The sequence below is a fragment of the Salvelinus sp. IW2-2015 genome, unplaced genomic scaffold, assembly GCF_002910315.2.
Source record: "Salvelinus sp. IW2-2015 unplaced genomic scaffold, ASM291031v2 Un_scaffold3386, whole genome shotgun sequence".
Classification (NCBI taxonomy): Eukaryota; Metazoa; Chordata; class Actinopteri; order Salmoniformes; family Salmonidae; genus Salvelinus; species Salvelinus sp. IW2-2015.
In genome coordinates, this window is record NW_019944668.1 from 112,401 (window position 1) to 122,662 (window position 10,262).

At 44.6% G+C, this 10,262-nt stretch overlaps 1 protein-coding gene and 1 long non-coding RNA gene across 2 annotated transcripts in view; one reads left to right on the forward strand and one right to left on the reverse strand.

Moving 5' to 3' along the window:
• LOC139025843 (uncharacterized) overlaps positions 1-1,667 on the reverse strand; it is a 26,100-nt gene extending 24,433 nt beyond the window's left edge. Inside the window, exon 1 of the long non-coding RNA XR_011477484.1 lies at positions 1,631-1,667. This is a non-coding gene — a long non-coding RNA (uncharacterized lncRNA). The remainder of the gene's footprint in view (positions 1-1,630) is intronic.
• shoc2 (SHOC2 leucine rich repeat scaffold protein) overlaps positions 1-7,263 on the forward strand; it is a 10,983-nt gene extending 3,720 nt beyond the window's left edge. The window contains 18 exon segments of the mRNA XM_070441063.1: positions 3,738-3,804; positions 3,807-3,879; positions 3,881-3,966; positions 3,969-4,004; positions 4,007-4,074; positions 4,076-4,096; positions 4,098-4,135; positions 4,137-4,163; positions 5,236-5,350; positions 5,352-5,376; positions 5,728-5,826; positions 5,829-5,863; positions 5,948-6,052; positions 6,054-6,137; positions 6,713-6,798; positions 6,800-6,818; positions 6,820-6,834; positions 7,073-7,263. Coding sequence (XP_070297164.1) covers positions 3,738-3,804; positions 3,807-3,879; positions 3,881-3,966; positions 3,969-4,004; positions 4,007-4,074; positions 4,076-4,096; positions 4,098-4,135; positions 4,137-4,163; positions 5,236-5,350; positions 5,352-5,376; positions 5,728-5,826; positions 5,829-5,863; positions 5,948-6,052; positions 6,054-6,137; positions 6,713-6,798; positions 6,800-6,818; positions 6,820-6,834; positions 7,073-7,216 — 1,143 coding nt within the window. The 3' untranslated portion in view covers positions 7,217-7,263.
• The last annotated feature ends 2,999 nt before the right edge of the window (positions 7,264-10,262 follow it).

Below are 10,262 nucleotides of genomic sequence, written 5' to 3' on the forward strand. Positions count from 1 at the left end.
CCCAGTCCCTGCTGCTGAAAAACATCCCCACAGCATGATGCTGCCACCACCATGCTTCACCGTAGGGATGGTGCCAGGTTTCTTCCAGATGTGACGCTTGGCATTGTCCAAATAGTTCAATCTTGGTTTCATCAGACCAGAGAATTTTGTTTGTCATGGTCTGAGAGTCTTTAGGTGCCTTTTGGCAAACTCCACGCAGCTGTCATGTGCCTTTTACTGAGGAGTGACTTCTGTCTTGCCACTCTACCATAAAGGCCTGATTGGTGGAGTGCTGCAGAGACGGTTGTCCTTCTGAAAAGTTCACCCATCTCCACAGAGGAACTGTGGAGCTCTGTCAGAGTGACCATCAGGTTCTTGGTTACCTCCCTGACCAAGGCCCTTCTCCCCCGGTTGCTCAGTTTGGCGGGGTGGCCAGCTCTAGGAAGAGGTGGTTCCAAACTTCTTTCATTTAAGAATGATGGAGGCCACTGTGTTCTTGGGACCTTCAATGCTGAAGAAATGTTTTGGTACCCTTCCCCAGATCTGTGCCTCGACACAATCCTGTCTCTGAGCTCTATGGACAATTCTTTCTACCTCATGGTGTGGTTTTTGCTCTGACATGCACTGTCAATTGTGGGGCCTTTCCAAATCATGTCCAATCAATTTAATTGACCACAGGTGGACTCCAATCAAGTTGTAGAAACATCTCGAGGATCAATGTAAACAGGATGCACCTATGCAAAGGGTCTGAATACTTATGTAAATAAGGTATCTGACTCCACTGATCAGCCAAATCTAGCTCAATAACTCGATGCATGCACACACCCCTATTGAATATGCATTTACTTGTATTGTGAGTAGGCATATGCCATCTTCATTTACATTTTATCAAGAGATTTACCATTCAAATAAAATTATTACCATTATGTTTTGTAGTTAGATTGGTAAAMACAAAGTAATGTATTGTTTGATTTTAAAATTGATACATTCATGTGTACATGGCTTTGGGGAAATTCTGTTATCAAAATGTTCACATTTTAAAGCGGCAATCGGTAGTAGAAACAATAGTAATGCCTACTCCCCACCCCTGGTTCGGTAAAAAGCTGAGGCATGGGGCTGGAGACATTGAATCACTCTCAAATTCATAGACCGAGCTTTGGATGCAAGGATTGGTCATCATGATATAAAAATTAGTTTAACCATGGTTTGAGGCTATATAGTGTTTGTTTACATTTACCTTGTTTACAAACATTGGAGTGAAATAAGCTTATATTTTGGGTTCTGTTGGGTGTGACAGTTGAATTAAGCTTATGAGGCATTTATACTTTATATTCATCAAGAATCAATGGGTACATATCATTAGTCCAAAAATGAATGTAGAAACTGCTGTTGCCCCTTTAATGATTATGAATATCGGCCTAAAAATCATCCATCTGCCTCCTTTTTTATAGATATTTTTTTTACCGCTATTCACTAAGATATCAAATGTGATCTTGACTCGTCATTTCAATATGATCACGTTGAACAGCCTTTGACTCATTGTCTAGTTTTTTCAACAGCATTCAAAAAGCCCAAAGGATGAGAACCTACTGACCTTTCCTAGTCTGAACTGGCTTCAAACCGAACTGAGGGAATCGTCTACAGTTCAAACAACTAGGTGGCCCATGGGCTGCCCCACCACTCCTGTCAAGTCACAGCTTCAAAGATTTACTCCCCCTATGGCGTTCTGAGAAACGAAAAAAGAGAAAAGAAACCGCTTGATCACAGGGATTTATTTGTGAAGTAATGTATAGGCCTCAACAGGTATGTATCAGCTGGTGTGTTTATAAGGTCGTCTCCTAATCTTATCCCTCTCCACGCCTACTTGTCGGTTGACTGCTTTTTTGAGGGAAAACTCCAAACGAACCAAGGAGAGTGACAGTTGGGGTGTTGCGGTCCCATGAGAGACTCCGCAGGGACCGACAATCACGTCGACGCCATGAGTAGTACTTTAGTAACAAAGACAAAGACTGGAAAGAGAAGCGACCTGAAAGGAGGTCCGACGGAGGAAAGAAAGGGAAAAAGAGGCCAAGGCGGCCCTGCTGCTTAGGCGGCAAAGACTGCGGCAAGGATCCAAGGCCAAAGGGAAAGATGCCAAAAGAAGAAAGAAGGAGCAGGTTCCGCTCGCCCGCCGTCGCCTTCTACGTGGACAACACGACGAAAGAGGCCCAACCCGGCGCCGGGGACGCGGCAAGAAGTCCAGCAACGCCTGAGGTATGATGAGATGAAGATACTTATTATAAAACACACAGCCTAGTATTCATAACGTACACATTATTTGTGGTTGAAATATATTTTTTATCAAAACGCATATTAATAAAACATTATTTGTGTTCCTATGTGGTAGTTGGTGGAGCATAGGCTGTGCAATGCTATGGTCAAGGGGTTTTGTTTTTGGAAGTTGCAGATATATGAATATATCTCTGCAACTTCACAAAACACAAACCCTTGACCCATCATTGCAATCATATAATCTATGTGTATGTGTGTACTATATTTGTAAATAAAATAAACATCGTTTTTTTTGTGGGGGGGTAACTGTTTTGACATGGGCAGCCTGAAAAAAGCCACTTAGGTGGCCCGCCTAGGACTTTTATTTGCAGAAACAAACCTGTAATATATGCCATTTAGAAGACACTGCACAGTGAACCTTATAAGCATGTGCGCAAAGGACGTAACAACGCTGCCATCAGCTGACAACTGATCTTAATTATATAGTATAATAATATAATACCCCAACTGTTTATATATATATATATCAACATGTAGTGTTGGTCCTCATGTTTCATCAGCTGAAAAAAAAAATATAAAATCCAGAAATGTTCTCAGCACCAAAAGAGTGATTTCTCTCAGATTTTGCCACAATTTGTTACATCGCTGTTATGAGCATTTTCTCTTTGCCAAGAAATCCATCCACCTGACAATGTGGCATATCAAGAGAAGCTGACTCAACAGCATGATCATTACACAGGTGGCACCTTGTGCTGGGCACAATAAAAGGACACTCTAAATGTGCAGTTTGTCACAATGCAAGCTCCTCAACTTGAGAGGTCGCTTGCAAGTTGCATCGCTGCTGACTGCAGGAATGTCCACCAGAGCTGTTGCCAGAATTTTAAATGTTCATTCTCTAGCTAACTCTCTTTTCGAGAATTTGGCCAGTACGTCCAACATGCTAAAACCGCAGACCACAGTATCGTTTGTAACTTCTCTCCAGATGTAAATGTATGTATAAAAGATAATGGACAATATACTTTTCAATAAGACATCTTTGAGAACAAATATTCTGTCTAAAATGATGTTGAGTCACTCCGATAGCATAAGCCATGGCAAAATGTGTAGAATTGCAGGAAATTAGCTTTAAAATTGCACATTTTCGTCTCGCTACATGCAAAATGTGTTAGAAATTTCAAAAATTGGAGTGTTACTGATACACCCATGGCCACGCCCACCACTAACCAATTTTGATCCAAAAAAAACTGTTATTATTATTCTACATCACACAGCGTTTCTCAAACTCAATCCTGGGGACCCCAAGGGGGCAATCTTTTTTTAAATTCTAGCACAGCACATTCATTCAAATAATCAAAGCTTGTTGATGAGTCGATTTATTTAAATCAGCTGTGAGTACTAAGGTAAACTAACCGTGGGTCCTCAAGACTGAGTTTTGAAACGATGTAACATGTTTCATAACATGGACAACACAACTTTCCCATTCCCAGGTGATCAAAGAGGCTAACAAGTGCCGTGAGGAGAACTCCATGCGTCTGGACCTGTCCAAGCGTTCCATCCCATGTTACCCACCTCCATCAAGGAACTCACCCAGCTGGCAGAGCTCTACCTGTACAGCAACAAGCTCCAAGCCTCCCTCAGAAGTGCTGCCTGTCCTGCGCTGTCACTTAGCCTTGAGTGAGAACTCCCTAACCAGCCTATCAGAGTCCTTGGACTCCCTGAGAAGTTGAGGATGCTGGTACCTGAGGCAAACAAACTGAGGAGATACCGGCTGGTGGTTTCCGGTGACGTCGGCTGACCACACTGTACCTGGTAGAGTTCAACCGGGATCACGGCGGTGGAGAGGGAGCATCCGGAACCTGGCGAAGTTGACCATTCACATCGTGAGAAAAGATCAAACAGCTGCCTGCCGAATAGTGGGAGATGGGAGGGGAAATAGGAGAGATGAGGGGGAGAGAATGAGTGGGGGAAGAGTGAGTGGAGGAGAGCGGAGGAGAGTCATCCACGAGCACAAGATCAAACCGTGAGTGTTGAGAGGGAGGGAGTCGAGGCTGCAGATTGGGGTTCTGTGATGACAATGACGATGCATCTCATTTTTGCATAAGCCGGAGCGTTACACACTCTTTTGGCCTGGTTTTAGCTGTCCCAGACCAGTTTGAGATCGGGAGAAAAATCCCATGTCGTTCTGCGTACTTGGCGCATGGCCGTCACCGACGCTCAGTCAGTGATGCATCCGAGGGCTACCAATCCCGTCTTTCGAGACGTCCCAATATTTTCAAAATCTCCAATGCGTCTTGTAGTGTGAAGGTTGCAAGACACGTTTTGAGAAAGTGATCAGCAATAGACAATGAGAGCTCGCCAGAGAAGAAGCCACGTGAGATGATGATGTTGCATCACAGTCACCTCCAGAATGTGTAGACTCTCCAGCAGTAGTGATTACTACTAGTATATTGGGAATTGTGTTTGTACTTGCCTTAACCAAAGCATCAAATCGTTACAGCTCTGAAGTTTTCGACTACCATGTTATTCAGTTTTAAGTCCATGTATGGCTAATATTGTAACACTGTATGGATGCGTGAAGTCTACTGAAACGTTTGAGGCTTGTTTGAGCCACAGCTTGTTGTAGCTACGTTAACAGATCTAATCACATTGTTTTCGAGGACAGCGTGGTATGGAGAATCCTCACAACCAACGAAGAGTCTTGTAGTGTGTGACTCTCCGTCTGTGCCACATGGTTACGTGTGCGCACACTACGTTAGCCAGACAACGAACTTACAGGAAAGACGGTCGTTAAATGGTGAGCAGCTCAGCGACGTTAGATTTGAAAGTCGTCTAGTGTATAACCCGGCATTACAGAGACATCGCTGCAGTGTTGTGAATAAGCTAAAGCCATAAGCTAAACAGTCTTTTAATAACTCTGATTGCGGTTCTTGTCCAGATTAGTCACGTTGTGTGTGTTGAACTGTTGTTGGCCCTGCCTCTCTGCAGAGGGGAGCTCTGTAACCTCATCACCTGGACGTAGCCGCATAACCAGCTGGAACACCTACCAAGGAGATCGGCAACTGCACCCAGATCACCAAACCTGGACCTACAGCACAACGAGGCTACTGGAGCTACCAGAAACTATAGGTGAGACTGACGGGACCTCAGCGTGCAGAATTGTTCTCTCCTCAATGTGCAATTTGGTCAATATTTCTATATACTCAGCCTACAGAATACCGATCTGACACAGCTGCACAGTGCACATTCTTAATGGTACATTGTGATGACTAGGATAAAACATTTGAGAATTCTCATTAATTGTATAATCTACAGTTTGATTAGTGCTGGTATTTAAGATAAGATGGTACTTTATATCCGCCACGAGGCAAATTTGATTGACAGCGGATACATACATACATTTTCATACATTTGAAACGTTTAACATGATTGATGATCTGACTTTGTCTGGATTTTTGTAATTTAACCTTCTTGTTGCAGGTAACTTGTCAAGCATAAACCGGCTTGGGTCTGCGGTACAACCGGTTTGTCAGCCATCCTCCAGGTCTGCTAGCCAAGTGGACAGAGAACTGGAAGAGCTCACATAGAAAACAACAACATCTCCGTGTTACCAGAAGTGAGTGGTGCTTTAGTGATTGCTGCTTTAATGGTATTGTTAGGGATATAGCAGAGTCTATCTACCGTCCTCCTCTTATCCCAGGGTCTCCTGTCTAGTCTGGTGAATCTGACCAGTCTAACCTAGCGAGGAACTGTTTCAGTCCTAGCCGGTGGGAAGGACCCTCCCAGTTTCTCCACCATCTACTCTTCTCAACATGGAGCACAACCGCATCAACAAGATCCCCTTTGGAATCTTCTCCAGGGCCAAAGTCCTCAGCAAACTCAACATGAAGGTAAGGAGATGCTGTCCATTGTATCAGTGTTGTCATCTCCTTCCCTTTTTTGATGATTCTAGTAAGAGGACCAAGACGATAGTCCCAGACATTATGTAGGCAGGACAATCTCTCTTTCTTCTGACGTTAAAGGGATGTTGGTGATTTGGCAATGAAGACCCTTTGAATGTACTTTTCCCAGAGTCGTGGATACCATTTTTATGAATCTGCGTCCAGTATGAAAGAAGTTATGGTAGTTTCATGAGCCAATTGCTAACTAGCGTTAGCAGCAATGACTGGTTAGTGCTATAGGATAACAATCATTGCGCCAAAACTAGCAATAGCAACTTCCTTCAAACTGCACGCAGAGACATAAAAATGGTATCCACGATTTCATCTGACTCTGGGAAGTAGATAAGGGCCTCCTTTGCCAAAATGGCCCCAACTATCCCTTTAAGGTTGACAAATGGTTGGTGTATGGTGGTCGGTGGTGGCTTATGGTAAAGAGCTGACATGAGCAACACCTATATTGCAAGCAATGTTTCTTCTGCTCTGGCTCTGGAATTGTTGTCAATGTCGTGTGTTTTTTTTCTCAGGACAACCAGTTGACGTCTCTGCCTCTAGACTTTGGCACGTGGACCAGTATGGATGGAGCTAATCTGGCCACCAATCAGCTGACAAAGACCAGAGGACATCTGCGGTTCTCGTTTCGCTTGAGGTGAGGACTAGATAGAATTCCCAATGGGATCTTTCCTAGGAATATGTGGACTTTGTACTTTTCTGATGCTCATAATTATACATTATTCAACCTGACCAGAAAATTCTAATTATGTATCACTCGCCCATTTCAGCATACAGTAGGTGATCAACTATTTTGTTATTTTTAGGGTTGTAACACAAGCTACAGGTTGTGACAGTTCGCTTTCAGTGTTCTGAAACGTCTGTTTTGTTCACAGGTCTTGATATTTGTCCAACAATCTTCTAAGAAGTTTGCACATGGTATTTGGCAACCTGAGGAAACTCGGGAGCTCGACTTGGAGGAGACAAAGTTGGACTCGCTCCCGAATGAAATAGCTTACCTGAAAGATTTACAGGTTTGATACTATTCAGCTGTTTCCCTACACTGTCACGTAAGCATTTAGGCCTACCTTTAACTAAATGTGTTTGAGTTATAAACTTCTAAAGACCATAACAGATGTAGTGATGTGCTGTGATGAGTAATTTCATTGACACAAGTATTCTTTCTTCTACTTTTAAATGCCCAATGCATAATAAATAAAATCCAAAGATTTATATTATACACTTTATAAGCTCGGAAATATTCAGACCTTGATTTTTCCACATTTTACGTTACAGCCTTATTCTAAAATTGATTCAGTTTTTTCCCATCATTCAATCTAGACACAATACCCCACACAATCGAAAATGGTTTTTTACGTAAGTATTCAGACCTTTGCGTATGAGACTCAATATTGAGCTCCTGTGCTCCGTGTCCATTATGTGATCGTCCTTGATGTTACTACTCTCTGAGTGGTGGATGTGGTCTCAGGCACTGCATCTCTCAGTGCTAAGAGGCGTCACTACAGACCCTGTGTTCGATTCCGGCTGTATCAAACGGCCGATGATTGGGAGTCCCATAGGAGTGGCGACAATTGGCCAGTTGTTTGTTTAGGGATGTGGCCTGGTAGCCGGTTACTGTGTAAAGAAAGAATTGTTGTTCTTTAACTGACTTGCCTAGGTTAAAGAAAAGTAAAGGAGTAGTTAAACTACAAACTTGATTGTTCAACTTGGTAAATTCATTTGATTTGGACATGATTGGGGAAGGCACATACAAGGCCCCACAGTTGACAGTGCATGTCAGAAGCCAAAACCCAGCGTGGGTGAAGGTCATACGGTGGCTGAGGACTCGAGGGTCCCGAGATCGAGAGCGAGAGACGATTGTGTCGAGGCACAGATCTGGGGTAAGGCGCTACCAAACAATTCTTTGCAGTCATTGAAGGACCCAAGAACACGTGGCCTCCGTGTGCGTTATAATAATGGAAGAAGGTTTGAACACCAAGACTCTTCCTAGATAGGCCGCCCGGCCTAAACATAAAGCAATCGGGGGGAGAAAGGACTTGGTTCTTAGGTGACGGTGACCAGAGAACCCGCTGGGTCACTCTGACAGAGCTCTAGAGGCTCCTCTGTGGAGATGTTGTGATGAAATCCCAGAAGGGACTCAAACAATCTCTGCAGCGGACCCACTAAAGTCACACCTTTATGGTAGAGGGCCAGACGGGAAAGCCACTCCTACAGTAAAGGCACATATGACAGCCACTTGGAGTTTGCCAAAAGGCACCTAAGAGGACTCTCAGACAATGAGAAACTAAGATTCTCTTGGTCTGATTGAAACCAAGATTGAACTCTCTTTTGGACTGAATGCCAACGTTCACGTCGAGCTGAAGAGAAACCTGGCCACCATCCCTGATGGTGAAGCATTGCTGGTGGCAGCAGCCTGCCTTTGGGGTGATGTTTTTCAGCTGCTCAGGGGCGGGGGAGACTAGTCAGGATCGAGGTGGTAAAGATGTGACTGACATAGTACAAGAGCAATCGCCTTGATGAAAACCCTGCTCCACGTAGCGCCTCAGGGATCCTCGCAGACTGGGTGGGGCGATGGTTCACCTTTCCAACAGGACAACGATTCGTAAGCACATCAAGCCAAGACGACAACAGGAGTGGGCATCGGGACTAGTCTCTGAATGTCCTTGAGTTGGCCCTAAGCCAGAGCCTGGACTTGAACCCACGTCCCCGGTGTTTCGTCGATCAAACATCTGGAGAGACCTTGAAAACAGGCTGGTGCGCGAGCGGCTCCCCATCACTTGACAGAGTGCTTGAGAGGATCTGCAGAGAAAAATGAGGAGAGACTCCGCAAGGCTGTGTAGCGTCTCATTACCAAGAAGACGTCCAATAGCTGTAATTACTGCCAAAGGTGTTAACAAAGCACTAGTGTTACAAGGGTCTGAATACTTATGTAAATGTGATCTTTCTAAAAAAACCTTGTTTTTGCTTTGTCATTATGGGGTTTATCGTGTGTAGATTGAGGGGCGGGTGGGTGGGAACAATTGAATCAGTTTTAGAATAAGGGCTTAATGTAATCAAATGAAAAAAGTCTAAGAGGGCTAAATTACTTTTCCGTAAGGCACTGGTATATACAGAAGTACATGGACCCCTTGCAAATGTGTGATTTGGCTTTATTTCGCCCACACCTGTTGGTTGACTGCGTGTATAAAATTTGAGCACACAAAGCCATATGCAATTCTCCATAGGAGACAAACATTGGCAGTAGAATTGGCTCCTGTGTAGAGCTCTGTGACTGGTTTCAACGTGCACCTTGAGTTAGTGAGCCACCTTTCCAACAAGTTCATTTCGTTAAAATGTCTCCCTGTTCTAGAGCTGCTTTTACGGTCAACTGTATAGTGTTTATTTTTGAAGGGAAATGTCTTAGGAGCAACAACGGGCTCATCTGTTGAACCTGGTAGAGCACACAAGCTCACAGACGGACCTGCCGAGTGACTGAAGCGAGTTGTAGAGCGTTAAAAACTCATCTCTTGGGTCCTACGGTTGGTGTCAACCACTCACTACTGACTTCCAAACTGCCTCTAGCCAAGCAGCTGTCAGCACAAGACCTGTCTGTCAGGAGTTTCATGAAATGGGTTTCCCTCAAGCTAGCCGCGACGCCACAAGAGCCCCCAACACCCAACCTCCCCAGATGTTGGATCAATCTGCCCAAAGCGATCAGGTCTTGGAGTGGGGGTCTGTTACCAGAACGTCTTCGAGCACAAGGCCAAAATATGAAGGACTCTAGTATTGGGTGGAAAAGCAGTGGAAACGCAGAAGACAGTGTCCGTCGCATGCGTGCCGAAAACCCGAGAGCGGAGACTTATTGCCTCCCCACCACACGTCTGGCCAGGTCACAAACACAATCTTGCGTGACAACCCACAACATCGTCTAGGAGCTATGGAATTTGGCCTGCACACCTGACGCTGCGGCCCGAAAGCCACGGCTAATCCCAAAGCCCAGACGGTGTCCAACAGCCTCCAAGCCTCCGACTACTAGCACAACCCTCGACTGATGCTCTTGGTGGGCTTGAATGAGAAGGCAATGTC